Source organism: Lepisosteus oculatus, chromosome 13 (assembly GCF_040954835.1).
Source record: "Lepisosteus oculatus isolate fLepOcu1 chromosome 13, fLepOcu1.hap2, whole genome shotgun sequence".
NCBI lineage: Eukaryota > Metazoa > Chordata > Actinopteri > Semionotiformes > Lepisosteidae > Lepisosteus > Lepisosteus oculatus.
The window spans coordinates 20,205,186-20,225,929 of record NC_090708.1 but is presented as its reverse complement, the minus strand read 5'-3'; the positions used below and the strand labels follow the sequence as shown (position 1 = coordinate 20,225,929).

The 20,744-nt window shown below is 39.2% G+C and overlaps 1 protein-coding gene across 1 annotated transcript in view; it reads left to right on the top strand.

The window, feature by feature from the left end:
• Positions 1-19,178, top strand: part of col4a3 (collagen, type IV, alpha 3) — a 64,809-nt gene extending 45,631 nt beyond the window's left edge. The window contains exons 34-53 of the mRNA XM_015361485.2: positions 280-369; positions 510-644; positions 1,077-1,175; positions 2,142-2,231; positions 2,940-3,079; positions 3,657-3,783; positions 4,116-4,196; positions 6,787-6,885; positions 7,029-7,076; positions 7,613-7,798; positions 9,624-9,754; positions 11,427-11,499; positions 11,858-11,929; positions 12,414-12,533; positions 13,379-13,477; positions 13,573-13,785; positions 14,816-14,993; positions 15,588-15,702; positions 17,355-17,527; positions 18,331-19,178. Of these exons, the coding sequence (XP_015216971.2) occupies positions 280-369; positions 510-644; positions 1,077-1,175; positions 2,142-2,231; positions 2,940-3,079; positions 3,657-3,783; positions 4,116-4,196; positions 6,787-6,885; positions 7,029-7,076; positions 7,613-7,798; positions 9,624-9,754; positions 11,427-11,499; positions 11,858-11,929; positions 12,414-12,533; positions 13,379-13,477; positions 13,573-13,785; positions 14,816-14,993; positions 15,588-15,702; positions 17,355-17,527; positions 18,331-18,418 (2,357 nt within the window). The 3' untranslated portion in view covers positions 18,419-19,178. The remainder of the gene's footprint in view (positions 1-279; positions 370-509; positions 645-1,076; positions 1,176-2,141; positions 2,232-2,939; positions 3,080-3,656; positions 3,784-4,115; positions 4,197-6,786; positions 6,886-7,028; positions 7,077-7,612; positions 7,799-9,623; positions 9,755-11,426; positions 11,500-11,857; positions 11,930-12,413; positions 12,534-13,378; positions 13,478-13,572; positions 13,786-14,815; positions 14,994-15,587; positions 15,703-17,354; positions 17,528-18,330) is intronic.
• Positions 19,179-20,744: the final 1,566 nt, after the last annotated feature.

Genomic DNA, 20,744 nt, shown 5'->3' with positions numbered 1-20,744 from the left:
ACTGGTATCCACTGCATGAAATGACACCCATCTCAAAACTCAGAATTAGACCTGGAATTTTAACAGAGGACAGATAGCTTCTATTCAGTACTTGTTGGTTCTCATTTTATTGTGGCTTAGTTCTTCTAGTGGTGATATGTTCCTGAATTATTCATCCTGCTCTTCAAACGTCGTCTACAAATCAACTTTGTTATGACATCAACATATTTGACATTTTATAGCCACCTTTGACAGAAAGCAATTTCTTACCTGCTCCTGCAATTTTTCCCTCATTTTTAGGTCCAGAGGGAGAACCCGGAGCCCAGGGCCCCATGGGGCAAGTAGGCCCAAATGGAACTTGTGGTCTTGCAGGCAAACCGGGCTGCATTGGTAAAGAAACGTAATGTTTGTATTCCATAAATTATTGTTAAAGCATTGGCACATCAACCGCAGGGTTGTCAGTTCCATGGAGATTCTGCTTTTTAATATTTTGAATGTTGTATTCAGCTGCTTGCTTTAATTTTCCTCAGGTGACCAGGGGCAGGATGGACCAAAAGGATGCCAAGGTGAACAAGGGGATGCGGGTGATCAAGGTGACCCCGGGCCCCCAGGACCTCCAGTATTGTTTGATAGTGCTGGCCCAAAAGGAGACATGGGTACACCGGGTGAGTAGATATTTCGATATGAACATTTTTCAGTATCATAAACCTGCTTTTGGGTGGTGTGCTGGCATTAGCATTGGTGTCTGGCAGCACTGGGACATAGGCTTCAATTCTGGACCTGGGCTGCTATCTGAATTTCATCTGTGTTTGTATAGTATATTCTCCCCGTGTTTCCTCTCGCAGTTCAAAGACATACTGGTAGCTTATTTGGCTTCTAGGAGAGTTAACCTTGGTGTGAGTGTGTCCAGTCCAGCATACATGACACCTTGCGCCCATTGCTTGCTGGGATAGGATTAGGTTCCCCTGCAACCCTGAATTGGAAGAAGCGGTTAGAAAATGAACTGATGGAGAAACCTACTTACTGTAATGGATGACAGATTGTCCAGAGTATTATTGCAGTAATGATTATGATTTATGTAAAAATCCCTCCCATAGGATCTTGTGGTCTAACTGGAGAAAAGGGTAATCCAGGATTACCTGGGACAAGGGGACCCTGCGGAAAAAATGGAGTACCTGGATCCAGAGGCAGACAAGGTAGGTTTATGTCAGAACTGCACCATGAAGCAACAGTGGCAACAGATACACCAGTGTCCTTAGAGCATGAATTCAAACTTTCAAAAAGATTGCAAACAGAGCATGAATTCAAACAGATTTTCTAAGGAATTCCTAATTCCTTGCTATTGTATCTGTAGAGAAGGGAGCATAACTGAGACCTTTAGACAGACTTTGAATTGACAATCATTTGGGTTTTGTGCACTAATTTCTTGTCTCTTCTGATGCCTGATGCTTTGTCATGCGATGATCAGGTGAATATCACTTGACCATTTGTAATGTCATTTAAAAGGGGTTTTCATTTATTTGTCTGCATCACTTTACATACAGTGATTCCCCTGAAGGCTTGGATAAAGGAAAAGGTTTCTTTTGAGGAACAGAAATAACCAAACTATAAGTCAAGGTGAAAATATTGTCAAGAAAAAGTTTATTTGATGTCTAAAGGAGCCATTTTCAGTCAGTGCTGTATGTGTTTTTAAACAGGTAGATGATGTCACGCAATTTACATTGAAAAGCAATAATCCCTTATATGGCAAAAATCTTGCTAAGTTAGCTACCCCAACGTGACTTCTAGATGACCTTGTTACAGACAACTAATGTGACAAACTAACACCTAATCTTAATTTAGTTAATATGAGAAGAAAACAAGACAAACATTTGTAAAAACAAACCATGTTTATTTCTGCTGTTGCATTTATTTAAAAAAAAACTATCTAGTATTACTTCTGAATCATTAAATAACAAATAACATAATTCTTTATTTTACAGATCATGAGAATCATAATGACTACCACTGACTCATCTAATGATGCTCAGAAACACACACTGTTCAGTGTAATAACAGTGTCACTAAAGTTTCTGCCAGGCGTTCATTCTTGAGGAAAACAAATAAGGAACTAAAACCAGAGAAAATGTATCAATAATTTAAAATATGGCTTCTATCCTTAGGTCCTCCTGGAGATCAAGGTTCACATGGAATTCCAGGAATGCCTGGAATGCCAGGATCACCAGGAATTCCTGGACCTCCAGGGTTACCAGGTTGATAATACATGTTGTTTAGATATCACCTAGCCTTTCAGCCAGTTACCCTTCTATCTTTAAATAAAAACAGAATTGTTATGAGGTGTAAAAAAGGAAACCATTAGAACAAGTATTTCAAAACCCGCAAAACAGTATTAATGTACTGAAATACTTTTCCAAAGCAACATGTGTTTTTGAGTCCTTATTTATTCATAATGGAATACCAGTTATTAAAGTGTATGAGCTCATTATTGTAAAGTAAATTTTAATATTATAAAGTTCTGACTGACTATCAAAATATGATATGAGCTGAAAACTCCATAGTCTTTGAGCAACAGAATGGAAAACTCAAATGTTCCTTGTCATAAATATTGGCAAATGAGTAAATTGACACAGAAATTGTTGGTCTGTTACAAAATAGACCAAACCTTTTGCTGTATGATGACTATCTTCATTTCAAGTTTGCAGTTGTGTAGTATTTCTACCTTGTTTCTTCTCTGTTGAGATATTATTTACAGAAGTTAAATCACAGTTTGCAGTGATTATTTTTAGTTAAGAAGAAAAATCATTACAGCAATATTTCAATTCCAGTTTTTTCTAGGTACTTAAACACGTCATTGACATCAATATGTACAGTAGTGGCAGATCAAACAAGATTAAACTGTAATGATATAAGCTACAATGATGGGATTGGTGTCATTATGCCTCTTGGTTTTCCCTCATCAGGATGTAAAGGAGAGAAGGGACAAAAGGGAAATCCCGGTATTATGGGACAAACAGGGGATCCTGGTTTGCAAGGGTCAAAAGGAGAGAAAGGAGATCCCAGTTTCCCAAGTTTTGGCTCTCCAGGCCCCTGTGGACCAAAGGTATTGTAGACCATTGTTTTTTAGCTCTATTCTTTAGAATCTAGTAATGATCCAGATTTCCATTTCCAGCAGTGGAAATACATATTTTTGTCTTCACTTCTTTCCATTGCAATGTAAAAGGCATCCATGTTTATATTACAGTCTCTGATTGTTTGTAAGGATTGTTTGTTGGCCATCAGAAAAGATCAAACCTTTTGCTGTCTGATGAATATTTTCATTCCAAGTTTGCAGTTCTGTAGAAATTCTACATTGGTTCTTCTTTGTTGAGATATTATTTACAGTAGTAAATTCAGTTTGCAGTGATTATCTTTAGTTAAGAATAATACATCTTCATTAGAATAATATTAAAAAGCATGTCTATAAAGCACTAAGAAATATATTTACTTTCTAAAAGCCAATGAGAGGAAGAGACTGTAAGCTCTCAAGAACAGTGGATAAAGGAAAATAATCTTGCTTCCTACAGTGTATAAAGTTATATGGAGTAATTACTGCTAACTGAAATTCAACACTCAGGCAGTGGGAATCTCATTAAAGGTCCTAATCTTGCAGTGTTTCTTTCCGGGCTATGTTTGAACAGGGAAGTGATGGTCTCCCAGGCATAAAGGGAGAGAAGGGGGAGAAAGGGCAGCCTGGATGCCAGGGAACCGTTGGACGTGACGGTTTGCCAGGACCAAAAGGAACCTGTGGTTTACCAGGACATCAAGGTTTTCTTCTTTCATTCACATTGGGCTTCTTGTTTTGCTAATGAAGAATAAAGTGGGTGTCATAGGTTAGAACCACTTCCTTTGCAGATTAGAAGACAGCACTAGTGTCACCACAGGTGCACTTAGAGGATTCCTCTAGTGTCCTCTCTGCCCCGCTTGGTGCTATAAAGGGTGCTTATTAATTGAAATGCTCAGCTTGTCTACAATAAACAAAATCCTGATCTTTTGTATCTTTAAGTACAATTACTTTTATTTTGCTGATGTATTTTGGCTCTTTCTCGTTTACACTGAATGCACTTTTTTATCAAACTCCTCTTTATTGTCTGTTTCAGGACCTCAAGGCCTGCCTGGGGAACCAGGACCAGATGGATGTCCTGGTCCTCCAGGTCCTGCAGGGATAGAAGGCCCTACAGGTAAGCAGAGAGTGACAGTGTTGAATGTAACATCCTGATACATTTCCATTACACTATCTCTTTTCTCCTGTGCATTTTCGAGGCACTAGTTCACTTAGCCCATGAACTGGAGGTGATCTTAGTCCTGGTCCACGAGTGTTAGTGTATCCTGGGGTTTTTGGTGTCACGGACGTCCAAAGGGACTAACCGTGGGGAGCAGGAGAGCGGAAAAAGACCCATATGCGTAGCGGCGAGACGGGAAAAAGGCCCGGGCTCATTAGTGCAAAGAGTTCAGGAATGCCGTATAGAAACCTACGCCCACAGGGAGCGGACGTGGGGCGCCCTGGTGCTAGGCGGGTCTCAGGACATCCGACCATCAATGCTGAGCCAGGATAGAGTGCAAGACCCGGAAATATATAGCCCAAGGGAAAGAGAGAGACAGGAAGGACAGCAGACCGGAAACTAGGGACAGGACAGAGAAGGAGCGCCCTCTGGCTGCAGAGGGCGTGACATTTGGTCCAGCTGGATACTTAATCACTATCAGTTCATGACGAGTTTAATTGCACTAGCTTAGTATGTCAGGGCTCCTCAGGTGCATACAGTATGTTTTAAAGAGACCAGGAAATCCTGCTGACACACCAGCCATCATCAAATACTTTAATAGGCACTCTAATTCAGTAGCACGTTTTAGGCTTCTTTTTCAACCATATAGTTGGTTAAACACATGACCAAAGTTAACGATAGTTGTTTTTGTACTCAACTATTTTTATATTTTTACAATGAAACTTAGAAACGGGCAGCACAGTGGGGCAGTGGTTAGCATTGGGTTCAATTCTGGACCTGTGGTGCTATCTGCATGGAGTTTGTATGATCTCCCCATGTTTGTGTGAAATTCCTCTAAGTGCTCTGCTATCCTCCCATAGGTAGGTTAGCTGGCTTGTTTGATAATTGGCTCTGGTGTGAATGTGTGAGTGTCTGTCTGTGTGTGCCTTATGGTGGACTGACATCCTGTGGTGTGCCTGTCGCTTACTGTACTTCAATAACCTATGACTCCCCCTTGACCCTGTATTGGAAGAAATTAGTAGAAAATGGATGGATCCTAATTGTATTTTTTTCACTAAAAGTTCTACGAATGCCTCTAAAGTCCCTCAAAATAGATTAAATAATTATTCTATAAATCCTCCTTATGTAGTGGTACAAAACTTTGTGCAGAAAATAAAAAAGGCTTCTAGTGTGTAGAATATGGCCTTTAGATCTTTTTGTTGACACATTTCTGTTGTGAAATATTTGGAAAATACAGCTGTATTCTCTAATAGTCTAAGAGATTATTTACAGTGTGAATCACTCCGATGTAAATGCAAAGGGAGTGGAAATACAGTATGTGAAGTGTATGAAACATGGCTTTTTAATGGCCTTTCCCTTCCTTTCAATTTCTGAAGTGATTTTAAAAAAGGGCATTTAAAAAGAAATTAGTTGTATTAAAATCCTAAAGACATCACTCAAGGCTTCAGTAGTTCAGGTGGGTACCTGCATCAGCATGCGTAGGCTGCAAAGAAACAAGTAATTGGTTTATTCCATGCTGAAAAGAGAAGAATGAAAACACAACGTTTCGGCTACACCCAAAGACACAGCCACAGCCAAAACGTTTTGTTTTCTTTCTTTTCAGCATGGAATAAGCCTATTACTTGTTCCACTCACAGCTTCAGTTTTTGAGCTTTGAGCCAGAATTATGAATTAATATAATTGACTAAATAACATTTATTTACTAACCACATGAATTTGTCATCTCATTACTGTATGTTGCAACATTGATTTGGCTGTTGTACTGTATATGTCTGTGGGTTCTTCTACACTAAATTTACCTCTTACATTCACAGTTTAAACACATTGCATATACTGTTGGATAAACACTTTTAGCAATCATCATGTAAAAGAACCAATATACTGTAAATATAATAATAATTTTAATTGCTTACACTTACAGTATCTAGAACTTTTCTGGACACTCCACTCAAAGCGCTTTACAGGTAATGGGGACTCCCCTCCACCACCACTAATGTGCAGCATCCACATTTTTAAGTTACTCTTCCACTTCAGTCAGCACTGGAATTGTAGTGAAAACAATGCAGCTTTAACTTCATTGTAGTGTCATTTGTATTTCTCTTGTTATTTTAAAAGGAATTTGTTTAAAAGGAGAACATCTGGAAGCCCTTACTACTGTCAGTGACTACTGTTATTATGGAAGTCTCTACTGTCAATGACAGGACTATAATACTGCTGACATGGGATCCTTAATGCACACAGGTAGTTAGGACCTCAGTTTAACATTTGCTCTAAAGGAAACCACCTGTTACCATGTGTGGGTTTCATCTTGGAATTTCTTATTCAAAGGGAAAAAATCAGTTTACTGTTCTCTCTGAGCTGAACTGAACTACACCAGTTACTCCAATCTGATTTTCCTTAGAGGTCTCCCATCCCAATTCTGACCAGGTCCCGTCTCTCTTAAATGCTGAGATGTAATAAAATCATGCTCCAGTACAAATTCCTTGAATATGTTCTGATCACACAGACATGATCGGACCTGTGCTCTTTAAATTTTGTGATGTGACAGGTGAACAAGGACCACCGGGGAAGCCAGGCCCACCAGGATGCAAGGGTAGCCAAGGGATTGATGGAATTCCTGGCCGACCAGGAAAAAAAGGGGAAGCAGGTTCGGAATTTTAAATGTATTAATTGTACTAACAGCAACGATTTTGAAGTGATGAACTTCTGGTGGTGAGAAATATAATTCTTAATCAAATATCATTGGATTACCATAAGCAATAATTAACCTTTTACATGTTTTCTGGATAGGTGCTGCAGAAGCCCAGCCAGGCCTCCGAGGTTCAAAAGGCCAAAAAGGTGAGTTTAATATTGGAATTCCCTCTATATTTCCACATCAGTCAACAATATTCTGTTTCCCAGTGGGTTGTAACTCCCTGAGGTACTGCAAAAGAGCACAAAGATCAATAGAAGGTCATTCATTTCAGCCTCTGTGGTTAAGAAACCAGGATTTCTGGCCATTGTCTATACCACTGTAACAAAGAAAAACAGGCAGTTTTCATTAATAGATTGATCATAAAATTATTATCAATTACAATCAATTATAATTCTTACAAAACTCTCCAGTCATAATATTTATAAAGCAGCTCGTTGTGCTATTTTACTTTAATTGCATACAGTGTGTAGATTGATAGGTCAACCCCAACCTCAAAAGTAATAAAGTATTTTAAGAGTACTGTACAGTATGTGCTGATTTTAAGGGCAGTAATCTAACATGTTTTTCAGCATTTTATCCTATTTTACAAATCTTGAATTGTAGTCGAAATCTTAGGCCTCAGTTATGTTTTTTAACCTTGAGCTGTTCTCGAGTTCTCTTACTTTTGTTGTCTCCTGAGGTGTGAAAGGGGAAGTGGGTCCTCCTGGTTGTGCTGGATCATCAGGTCCATTTGGAAGTATAGGAGAAAGAGGGCTGCCTGGGCCCCCTGGGAATCCTGGGATGCCTGGGTTCCATGGTTCTCCTGGGCTGTGCATTGATGGGACAAAAGGAGAGAAGGGGCCTGAGGGGCCTCCAGGACCAGACGGTAAGAAGAGAAGGTCTGCTAGACTGTGCAGCAAATAGGATTCCTTTCCTTACTACAGCAGGTCATATGCCCAAGTGCATCAAAATCCTCAGCAGCAAGAAGCAAGTCTTTTGATATACTGTAAAAGATTCACTATTGTTGGTGGTGGCAGTAAGCCTCAGGTGACTGGCAAGCGATGCCAATCATATTATATCTGGGAACAAGATGCATATGTCACAATGCCAAGACTTGGATAATCCAGAGAAAGAGAATGTTAACAGGTCTCGCAGTTTGGAAGGAGAGAGTGTTAATTTCTAGGACTCTTAATAGTGGTCAGGTCTTCTGCAGAGGGATGCCAGCATTTGGTGTAGCAGAATCCACTATTGTTAGTGAGGGCTTTGTAGCTTCAGGCTGGTAGATACCTGAAAGACAGTGATCAAAGGATAAACTATACTGTACTTGCCTCGTTACCATCTTATAAATCACAGCCACAGATCTCTGTTTTTTCTTCTAAAATTTAAGCTTTAACTGCCCGATGCAGCATATTAATTCAGACATTTTTCTGCTTTATATTGAAGAAAGATATAAGATGCGAAGAAGGAGTTAACTGATTCCTTTCTGCACAAGGACTGGACTTCTTGTGACACAAGACATGCTAAGACAGGCTTAGAGTTATGGCAGGAAAGGGGGATAACTGATAAGGATTTCAGATGCCAGCTAGAAGCCCCCCCCCCCAAGAAAGGAAACATAAAAACTGACCATTAAGAGTGGACCCCGAGATGAGCTGAACAAGTGAGTTTTATTGCATGCAAGGAACGATCGGAATTGTTAAAAAAATATAGGTACAAAGCTCCAGTTTATAAAGCAAACAGCTGTTTCTGACGCAAATTGTTACCATGGTAATGGGGGGAGGTCACCTGTGTTCGGACAAGATCTTGAACACATTGAATGGCTGGTCTTATCTTCCTATAGTTAGGGAGTCTCTATCTAACACTTGGAATCTTGTATCAGTAAACTCCCATCCTTGCCATAGCTCAAAAGTGCTTAAGCATGGAATGTTTTGTACCAAATTAAGTCTTTGTGCAGAAATTAATCAGTTAACCCTTTTTTCACATCTTACAGTATAGCTTTCTTCAATCTCCATGCCTTTGCTCTGGAATGGTGTCGAAATGTAAGGCTGGAAATGGCAGCAGAGATAAAACGACAGGATGACCAAACCTGGAAGAACTCAGAAATGAGTCAAAATTTGAATTGTTTAGAAATAATGAAACGCTTGGTTGAAGACAGACCGAGGAGTGGTATCACAGTCAATGTACAACAGTTACAGGGAAACAAGGGGTGGAATCAATGTAATTTTGAGGCTGAGTGTCTTTATAACCTGGCTTTCACAAGGAGTAATGAAGATATGGATTTCCACATGGACCTGCAGAAGAACCCTTGCCATTGGGACACAGTTTCTTATTCCTCTCTCTGTTTCCACATTTACATGTACATACTTTTTCTGGGAAATTCCAAAATAGTTTCTTTTATTTCATTTTGGACATCATGTATTGTCTGTCTTTTACACGTGGAAACGATAAAAGCAGTGCTAGTGATCTGTGGTGAGTCCTCCCTCGTCTGTAAAATCCTGATTCTGTGTGCTGGCTGCTACCAGTAACACACTTCCATTCATTGTGTCCACTCCTGTTAGTTTAGGGCTCTCCTTCTGCCTGTGGACATTTATTGAGCTGGGCTAGAATGAGGGTTTGTACCACTAGATGTATATAACTTAATGACAAGATGCTCAAAGGCGACTACAAATACTGTGATGAACATGAATATCCTTATTGTCTTGCCATTTGCGTAGGATTTCAAGGACTTCCGGGGCCTCCAGGGCCAATGACACATGGCCCTAAAGGAGACAAGGGGGACCCTGGCTACCCTGGACCTCCTGGCTGTAGAGGAATGGAGGGAGATCAGGGAGTTCTGGGCCTGCCAGTGAGTCACAACATCACTGCAATTACAGTAGTTGCTCCATCTATAACCTCCATCTTTCACCCAACATTCATTTACAAGGATACAACAGGAAAGAAAGCCACTACTTCAACATTATATCTTGAACCTTATATCTTAATGAAAATATGAGTATCAGATCTTCCTAATCAGATTGGATGGTGTGGAGGAGCTACTGTATGAGCACCAACCGCCTTGTTAAGCTGGAGAAGTGTGGAAGTGGGCTCGGGCCGGACCAACTAGGGCCGTCTCTAAGGGGGGCCCTCCGCTGGCCAGCCCAACCCCCCCCAATCCTCAGCCCAGCTTCACACACCCATAAAAATATAAATACATGTTTAAATATTTTAATAAAGTGACACACAAAACTCTTATTTTAACTCAAGATGAAATCTAAAGTTAGTGGGAGAGCAGATGCTTTATTCAGAACTGGAGGCGTGCCTCCACGCGTCATGGCAATCAGTTGCAAGCTAAAAGCTCTTGCGCCATAACTGAACTAGCTTGGAAAAAAGTCAGCCGGTGGAAAAATGGCGGGCACAAGCAGAGACAGGGACAAATTGAGAAAATACTACAGTGGGTGCGAGAAAAGTAAAAGGAAGCAGAAGAGAAAGAATGTAAATGTGGCACTTAAAGGGTCTTTGGAAAGGTTCGTTGTAAAAACCAGGAGTGAAGAAGTAACGGACACCGGTGGTGATCTCGACGATGACAGGGATGCTAGATTGAGACACCTGAAGGTACCGATAGCATTAGCAACAACGGCGATTAGTGGTTGTGTTCGGTTCTGCATGTCTGTTTGCGCAGGCCAGTTAGGTAGCTATTTCATCACCTGAACACTTCTCCCTGCCGCCACCACTACACACAAGAACCCCCCCCACCCCGGGCCCCACAACACCAATCCAGCCCTGGGCCCTGCCCACTCCCTGAGACTGCCCCGGGACCAACCATGATGTTTTTCATCTTCCCATCTGTCGTAAAATTCATTCTCGCCTTTACTTTTCCCCTTGTCACTCATGCCGCAAGTTAACCAACTGATCCTGTTTGGCCAGGGAAACTTCTCAAACATGCCGAACCTGTGCTCCTGGCACAACAGCAGACAGTTTGATATTATTACTAAAGTCACACCTGAAGATTGAACTTTTAGTTTTCTATATTGCCTCATCACAGACTTTACATGTCTACCCCGAAATCAGAATAACAACCAGAACAGAATAACATGCAACCTCTGTTGTGAGTTAACCTCTTTCAAGGAGAGAAAACTGCTTCATCTCTCAACCCAGTGTCAATACTTCAGATCTGCAGCTCTGTTACATCTAGTAATCTCAAACCTTCAACGTATCCGCTGTAATGGAAATCCTTTTAGTTAATTAATAATGTTATGTTTCTATTTTTAACTATTAGTTAATAGTTCTATCAGCTCTTAAAGTTTTCTACATTAGACAGGGCTTTGCAGTGTTCCTATATATAGTAGAGGAGCTGAGAAAAATCTGAAAGCTTTGTGTAACTTCCAAGTTATTTGTGCATAGTAACAACAGAATATCCACCACAATATAAAATAATAACAACAAAAATAAAGATCTTATTATTATTTAAAGGTTAAAACACTTTGTTTTCTTGACTGATGATGGTTTGGCCGATAGGTTGAAATACTGCTTTCTCACAGGGTGGTCAAGGCAGCCCAGGAAAGCCAGGTCCAAGAGGAAATCCTGGCCTTCCAGGGACACCGGGCAGAGATGGTAAGAAATTCTGGTCCTTATTTTTCTTGTGATCTTTATGAATTATTTAGAAACTACTTCAACAAGAACATTCTGTATTCTTTTAAAGTTGTTATATGTAGTAGTATTAATGCTATTAATACGTTCTTTGTCACTATTACTATTGTTCATGTAATTATAATTTGCATTATCATCATCAGCTGCATCACCATCATAACCTTACAGGTTCTGTTAAAGCATCAATATTAATGATAGACAAGGAACAAGAAGAATACTATATGTACTCTTTTGATCTAATCCCCGAAGAGCAAGTAATGAGAGGTTATTTCTGTCTCTTAAAAGAAATGAAGGCTTAATACTGTGAACTGGACTGTTTTAGGTGAGCAAGGTGTCTGTCTTGTGCCCGGTCCAAAGGGATGCAAAGGAATGAAAGGGCCGCCCGGACTGCCCGGTGTGTAATGTCTTTTTGATATTTAAAGAAGTTTTAAGGTGTGAACATCTACTGTCCTCTATATACCCCTTTAATAAAGTGACACTGTGGGCTGGTTTGCGTTAGTTCTAGGCTATATTTATTAAATTCTTCATGCTAGGCAGCTCCATTATTAGAAGTAATCTGGGTGTGTGAAAAAAGCTGTAAATGATTGATTTACTGAGGGCAAAGTATATCTTGCAAGTGAATTTTTGTTTGTAGTCATTCGAATAGAAAGTAAAGAAAAAACACGAAAAGAATATCACATGGGATTCATCACTTTATATCCACAACATCAGAGGCATTTTCATATTTTTCAATAGTGAAAAGGTTGCTCAAATCAGTTTCTTTTTCTTTAGTTTTATTCATTTTCCTCAATTGCAAATGTCATGTAAAAGTTTCATTCAAGTAAGCAAACATAAACTAGGATAAAATGTCACCTGGTGCTTTTTCCGTGTAACTCAAGGCGACCCCGGTCTCCCTGGAGAACTTGTTCTGTTGCCGGGTGACCAAGGAGATAGAGGCCCACCCGGAAATCTCGGGAAGCAAGGTCCACAGGGGAAACCAGGGCTCACGGGCCTCCAAGGTAAGAGTTCTTCTCCTGTCTATAACTACAGCTACAGTAACTACAGTTCATACAACTTTGAAAAAGCTGTTCAACTCTTCCAATATTGAATATAGATATATATATGATACATACAGTATAGAATCAATATTGACTTTTCAAAAAGCAAAGGTAATTCCTAAACTAAATAAATCACCTGGTACCACTTACTGGGCTATATCACAGCTCTGTATTTTACCCTTTTCAACACTTCACATTCCAACCACTACGCCACCAGCATGTTACTGTACTGCCAGAGGCTGTCTGATTGAGGCTGTTGCATCAACCTTATGAACACTGGCGAGTTTTCAAACTTAGGTTCCATCTTTCAGGGGTTGAGAGAAGCGAAAACAAAGAGGTAGCGGTGGTAGGTTGAAAAGTTGTCCATCAATTGATAATGGTCACCTGACCATAATCACCTGACCATATTAATTCATCCACTTCCCCTTTCTTCAGAACCCGTGGAAGAGGTCCTCAAGATCCATCAAGCAATCAAAAACAGCTGTGTTATGTGTGTGTAATTCTGACATATTGTTCAGGGGACTGATTTAAGATTCTAGACTTGTTAGCGCTTTACAGTTTGTATTTGACAGGCAGGCCCTGCAGTCACTCTACATTGGAGAAAGCAGGTCGTCCCCAGCTGTGGTCAGCAGAGTCCCACTGTCCATCATGTATTACAGTTTAGTCAGGTCAAGGAAACCGGAAAACTCTGGATCCTGGAGAATAGGAGTTGACAAACTCGCCTTCTGCATGAAGAACAATTTGGATTTGGTGTTTCCATTGCTCCATTTAACTTCATTCCAAACTTTATTTACTTCAACTGACAGGACTCAAAGGGGATGAAGGATTGCCAGGCCGTATGGGCCGTATGGGGAACCCTGGCCCTGCTGGTGACAAAGGAGATCAAGGTTTTCCCGGATTTAGAGGTTTGAATGTCATATAGCCACCTATGGTTATATTCTCTGCTTATCTTAATTCTTATTTGTTTTACAGACAAGATTTTTTTTTTGTTTCCTGTAAGGGTCAAGAGGTGATCCAGGTCCTCCAGGTCGTAAAGGGGCTTCAGGACTCAAAGGTGCCATAGTCTGTAAGGAAGATAGTCAGAGTTTTATATTCACTCGTCACAGCCAGAGCAAACTCATTCCTCCCTGCCCTGAGCGAAGTGAGAGGCTCTACGAGGGCTACTCGCTCCTTTTTGTGAATGGAAACAGCAGAGCACATGGACAGGATCTAGGTACATATTGTATTTGTATTTTCCTGTATTTTCCAATGTTTGCTTTGCTGTCTCTGTCTTGCAACAGATTTAACTACCGTACATGTACATATCTAATTAGGCAAAGTTTATATTTCTTGGTCCTGCACCTCAGCTGTGAGAAGGCCAAGAATGTTTTATTCACTCCAGGCTTTGAATGCTACTGTTGGAATCCTCTGTACAATTCCTCTGTTTTGTTTACAACTTGTCACTTAGCAAATATCTTTTCTGTTTGTCTGAAACAACACCAGTGTCCTGAGGGATTTCCCTGCTTAAATTGTGCAATCTAGCTGACCTACATTTCAACCTTAATTTGATTATTAAATGTAAGGAATAATAATAATAATGTCTTAATCTTGCCCAGAATAAGCTACTGTAAAGGCTTGCTTGCTGGTGTTTTCACAAATCTCCTTCAAGGGCTAAAGCATTATTATTGGCCATTCAGATTTAACTGGAACTAGTGCACTTGGACACAATCATTTCTTTATAAAGTAGCTACAGTACCTTGGTACATTTACCAATTTCTGTCGACTTCAAGAACTTTACATTGCCTGGTAACTTCATTTTTGAAGTCCTTGCAACCAGCATCCACACTATAATCTAAAATCTACAGACTTATATTTCTCCCCTTCAATTGTTTCACTTTCCACTGCTGAGCACTTTGACTGTGAATATTATATTGTTCTAGCAAGATTGAAAACATGTTTTTTTGCACGTATTTTGATGGTTAATTTGATTTAATTGTGCATTGTGTTTTCCCGTGTACAGTACTGCGCATTCAAATATGATATAGTAAGCTACAAAACTAATAATCAGGAAGAATAAGAATCACAATAGACTTTCTAAACTGTGGAAACCCTAGCAACAAAACATCTGTTGGAAAGTGAATCTCACTGAGGGAGAAAACAAGCCAAGGATCACTGAAAAGACTTTTCCACACTGCCTTGTCCTGCTTAACTACTGGAGTTATCGTGTAACTGCTTCAGTTCAGTGCAGATATCATGTCTTGCAGGTACTCTTGGAAGCTGCCTGCAGCGGTTCTCGACAATGCCCTTTTTATTTTGCAGCACCAATAACACATGTAATTATGCCTCAAGGAATGACTATTCCTACTGGCTTTCCACTGATGAGCAAATGTCAGAAGACAATGCTCCAATCATGGCTGAAGGAGCTGAAAAATTCATCAGCAGGTATGACCTTAAAGTGTTCTATTGTGGATCATAGTGCTGTGGAAGACAAGAGTATGTTTGATGAGTGTATTGTGAAACCTCTTGTGTGCTTTGCATCTTTATATAATTGGTGGGGAAACAGTAATACAGATTTCCTTAATCCTTGTAAGGTTTGATATACAAGTAATATGCAGTACATCAGAGCAGTTTGTGCAAGGTGAACATGTTTGCTACTTTGTAGAGTGGGTAGTTAATTCACAAGCAGAACTATTTAACTGCAATTCTATTGTATGTGAATTATTTTCCAGTAGTCTTTCAGTAGAGGGTGGTGTATCATGGATGGGTAAGTCTCCTGACTCATACATGATTGGTTGTTGGTTCAGTCCCAGTGCAGACCCTGCTGTTGTACCTTGAGGGAGGTTCTGTACCTAACCCCATTTGCTCCAGTCCACCCAGCCACAGTATATATATGGGGACCACTGTTTGGGCTCTTTGATGAACTGGTGTCCCATCCAGGAGAGAGACTCATGCTCTCTTTTCAGTATTCCTATTCTTTAAATGAAGGTACTGTACAGCAGTGCATGATGACAGCTGTGTAAATATTTTTTTAAACAGGTGCACAGTATGTGAAACTCAAGCAAATCTAATAGCAGTTCACAGTCAAACATTTGAAATCCCAAAGTGCCCAAATGGCTGGGAATCAGTGTGGATGGGATACTCATTTGTGATGGTAAGAAATCATAAAATCTTAAAAACTATTTAATAGTTTCACAAAATGATTGCTTAATCCCTTTGTGGTGAAATTTGTAAAGGAATTTGTTCTACTTGTACTAATGTTATAGTCTAAAGATTGCTGTTAGTTTCTGAAAATATAATGGAATATACATTAAAATACAGTATTATTTGAATGGTACTGTAGGTGATGTGTTTTTTGTATAGTAAAAATGATATATGGTTAGCTTTTTATATTCAAACATTTAAATACTTTCTATCACTGCTTGCTAACTGTTTTGCTTTTTTCAAGAATTATGTCATGTGCAGTTTTGCTTTCAGTGTATTATTAGAAAAATATTTCTGCACATCTACAATTTGCTTAAAACACACTTCTGCTGTTTGTGTTGTTTTTTGTAAAGGCATACTTCAGTGTTATTTATGTATATTTGACTACATGAAAGGAAGCAGCAGTCTTATAAAGAGTTCTCTGGGAGACATCTTTCCATCTTAAATAAAGCTCTTTATTAGGATGCTCACAGCTCTAGCAGTTAGCAGGACATAACATAAAAGGAAGAACCAGACTTGTAGAAGAGAATCTCTCAGGTCCCTCTGACACTTTCTACCCCTCCAGCCAGTCCAGGATGAGGGACTCCGAAATACACAGAGTGCTCTCATAATCCCCATTACAGTATGAGGAATAACAACAAAAAGGGATGGTTATAAAATGTTTTGGTATTGTGTGATTTGGTTTAATCTGCTTGGCTGAGGGACAGCTCACTGGCCATTGGAAAGGGGGGCTAGGACTCCCAGTTGAACCAAGAGGAACCCCACTCCACCAATGCAAAAAAGGAAAGATGAGAAGAACTGGAAAAATGGAAAAAAACTGATAGAACGTACTGTATTTTCAAGATATTACAATTGGCACTGTTGTATACATGGTACGCCTCTGATGACCAGTGACCAAGTTGCTTAATTAAGAAGTTAGGAATGCCTGGATGGATTGCTGAGGAGGAAATCCTTTCTGAAATAAGTGGCCAGTGAATTGCTTTGTGGAGAATGCAGATTTTGATAATGCTCTTTTTATGAGATATCCTGGGATGTGACTGTCCATGATTAGAAATTGATTAGTAATAGTCATTTGAGACAATGGGGCAATTTCAAGATCATCTTGGGGGTTGACCACCCTTTACTGATGATACATACTGTACAACTGGTGCTTGCAACTAAGAGATGTTCACTCAGAGTATACTGCATATACAGTAGCTTTTGAGAAATTACATCAGGATTAATAGTGATTTAGAACAGCTGAGGAAAATTGTCTTGGCTGTCGTCATCCCTCCTTGAACTTCAGATTACCTCTAATAATCTAATCAACCTGCACCCAGGTTGCAGTCATCATTAAGACATCATCTTAATTATTTGTGTAGCAACTGCTAAAGGAATGAATGGGCTTCAGTCATGTGGGCTGTTGCAGACATGATCATTATATGGATGTCTCGGTGCAGGCTGTTGCAGAAGGTTTTTGCTTCATAGAAAAAAACAATCCACATCTTCACACCTTGAATAATGCCCAGGTATTTCCAAAATTGGTGAATGAAAAACCTAAAGTATTGACAAGCTTTCCGCCAACCATACCTTTTCCTTACCTTTTGTGCTAATGTGCTGTAGCACACAGGGGCAGGGGCTGAAGGCTCGGGACAGGCACTGTCTTCTCCCGGCTCCTGTCTGGAGGAGTTCCGGACTGTCCCCTTCATTGAGTGCCATGGCAGAGGAACCTGCAACTACTACACCGACTCCTACAGCTACTGGCTGGCAACTCTGAATCGCTATGAAATGTTCAGGTGAGTCCACAGTATGCCTTTTAATGTCTTAGAAACATGGTTAGATAAGACATTCTTCAGTAGAATTTCATTTGAAGTACAATCCAAAGTGATAAAATGTTTGGGGCTTCTGAAATTGCTCAACTGGTAAACATGCTCACCCGAGCACAGGCCTAGCTCTATGATCATGGAGATCGTGAGATTCAAGCCTGAGTCGTGGAGCTGGGCCAGAATTCCACAAGTACTGACACACCATTGGCTGAGGTGCAGTCTCCAAAGGACATGCCTCTTCTCCAATTGGTTCTGAGCCTCCTGAATGAGGCTATGCTCCCTGTGATGTGTCAAAAGATGATTGGCTCAAAGATGGGCAGGCCAGAGGAGCCTGCCTACACTTCCTCTTCCTCCCCTGTGTGAGGTTGGGGGGGTTAATGGCATCATGAGCCAAAAAGTGACACACTACAGCTGTCTAGTCTAAAGTGGGTGAGTATAAATAAATGTAGGTGATTCTAAATTTCTAAAAGTAAAAAAGAGGTGATTGTAAATTTGCTGACAAAACTAACTCTGGAAATGGGCTTGATCAAACTGTCAATGTACCTCTTATTGTGTTCATCTCTGACATTAAATCAGATTTCTTTGTATTGGAAGTCCTTGGTGCCTGATGATGATTAAAAAAAATAGTTTTATTCTCAAATCATGCCAAATTAATTTGCTTAAAATGATTACCAGTAAGGATAACCAATTAACCTAATATTTTGATGTTTTGTATAATTTGCCATAACACACTGTGATGTAAAACTAAAAGTGTACTTCATTTTGTTCCACAGGAAGCCAAAGCCTTCAACATTGAAAGCAGATCGCTTTAAAAGTATCATCAGTCGTTGCCAAGTCTGCATGAAGAAGAGCTGTTGTTAAAAGTTCTATTCACAGTGATGGTGTGAAATTCTATTGGTACTTATGCCAAAAGGATACACTGAGGAATAAAATGGGTATGGATAAGCTCACTTAAGACTCAGGATTCTCCAAGTTGCTCGACATGCTTCAAGCATTTCTATATTTCATATTTGTCTGCAACAATATGTACTGTATATACATGGGCAACCAGGTTATTGTATCAAATATAATACACAAGGTGGTGCTACTGTTTGATGTCCTGGAGGTTTGCATTTGTGTATATTTAATTAAGCAGGAAGTATTTATGTGAAGAAAAGTACTTTCATTGCTGAAATAACATTAGTCATCCTTCTTGTCAACCTGCTGTACTAAATAAGAAAATCAAAAAAGGTTCCTCCAACATGAAATCTTCATTTTATGTATATCATTTGAAAATGTAGTTTATTATATTTCAGATGTACAAGCATACTGTGTTTTTGCACTTGATATAAATAATGTAACTACTGACTGGTTACTACTGAATTGGTTCTGCAATGTTAATTTATTACTGCAGTATATCATTGGTACTCAGAACTAATGTGAGACAGTATTAGTGTACAATTTCTTTCGCCATCAAGGCAACTGAGTTTTAATCAGCGAAACTTAATCCCACAGGCCTTTTCACTGCTGATAAACAGTTTGAAATCTACATGTCCTGCACAAAATATTTTATGTACAAATTTCATGTATGAAAATATTATGAATGTATTCCTGTATATTAAACATGCCAAGTTTATACTTCTCTGTTTTTGTACACAGAGTGCTTTCTATTAATTTAATTTAATTTAATTGTAAAAAAATCTATTATCACTAAAACGCTGATTAAAAATCATAATCAGAAAGGTAATGTACAGTAAAGGGTGGCAGCAAGCATGATCTTATCACAGGAGTTTAGGCTTTAACGGGATGCTAACAGAGCACACATACTGTACATATCCACACAGCAGCAATTAATAGGCTCCAGTTAAGGCAATAAGAAGGATAACAAATGAGAGGAAGCCATTTGGCCCATTTAGAGTTTTTAATAAATAGTAGCTAATTAGTCCAATTAATACAACCAGGTGTTTCCTGAAAAAAAAAACAAGTATCATCTTTATCCACATGGCTGGGGAGCTCATTCCTGACAACACCTCCCAGAACATCCAGTTACAAACTAGCAAACAGCAAGAAAACTAAATACGTTATAAAACTATCTTCAGACAACATGGTCCATTTGAAAATCAAAACATCTTTACAAACATCTTTAGATGTGTGTTCTGGGCCAGGTTCACTTAAACCTGTCTAGCAAACATGTTTCTGAAGAACCAGACAGCAAGAATACATAAAAGAATAAACAATCTACAGTAGCGAACCCACTTTAAAATTAGAGATCTGGGCTAAGGACTGATTTGTCATAGAACCAGACAGTGTATTTGGTACAAAGCTATTGAGCTATTGAGTCATACTGTACATCAGATTATTACATTCTTACTATATTTGTACAAAGTTTGGCAAGAAACAATTTATCACAAGAGTGCTACTGATGCCCTACTTTGCTCATATCCTAATAAGGAGCTTTTAGCTTAGAAGGCACATACAGTATTATTGGACTAACACCTTATTTCTTTAGTGAAGGAGACCCATTCTGTTGATTTCAAATACATACAGTAAGAATGAAACATACTTATGCTTAGAAATCTTACAATAAGGTTAAATTGTGTGCAATTTGTTGAAAGTATGGCTGTTGTTTGTTTTCAAATGATCAGAAAATGAGGTAAGTCAGACAATAAGATAAGTGATTTCGAATTTTGACATTAGGTAAAGAAAAATATGCCAAAAAAAGCTATTCAACCTCTAAATTATGTTTTTTATGTTTTGTTTTATGAATAGACTTCACTAATTTCTTCCCTATGGTACATCATTGTTAAATTCCATCTTGTGACACCAACAGCACTAACTGCATTTGAGTAGATTTACAGATTCATTACAAATGTAATTTCCAAGTCTCATTTGGTTTCACTACTCATAACAATATGCAGAAGCTACCATATGGTGGCAGCATAGCTCTGTCAATTGGGGTGAAAAATACAAATAGTGCTCTAAACCACTTTCTTAAAAAGTTTTTTGTCTAAATTTGCACTATACATAATTTTTCAAATTAAAACACATAATATATTAGATTTATATATATATATTTCCAAAAAATATAGTGTATTAACTATGTCATCAAATATGTACTACAGTATACAGTATGTAACAGGTCTCATCTGCCATTGGAACCCGAATGTGCACAGTCTGGGGTACAGTATGTTGCTGAGTGGCTCTGGAG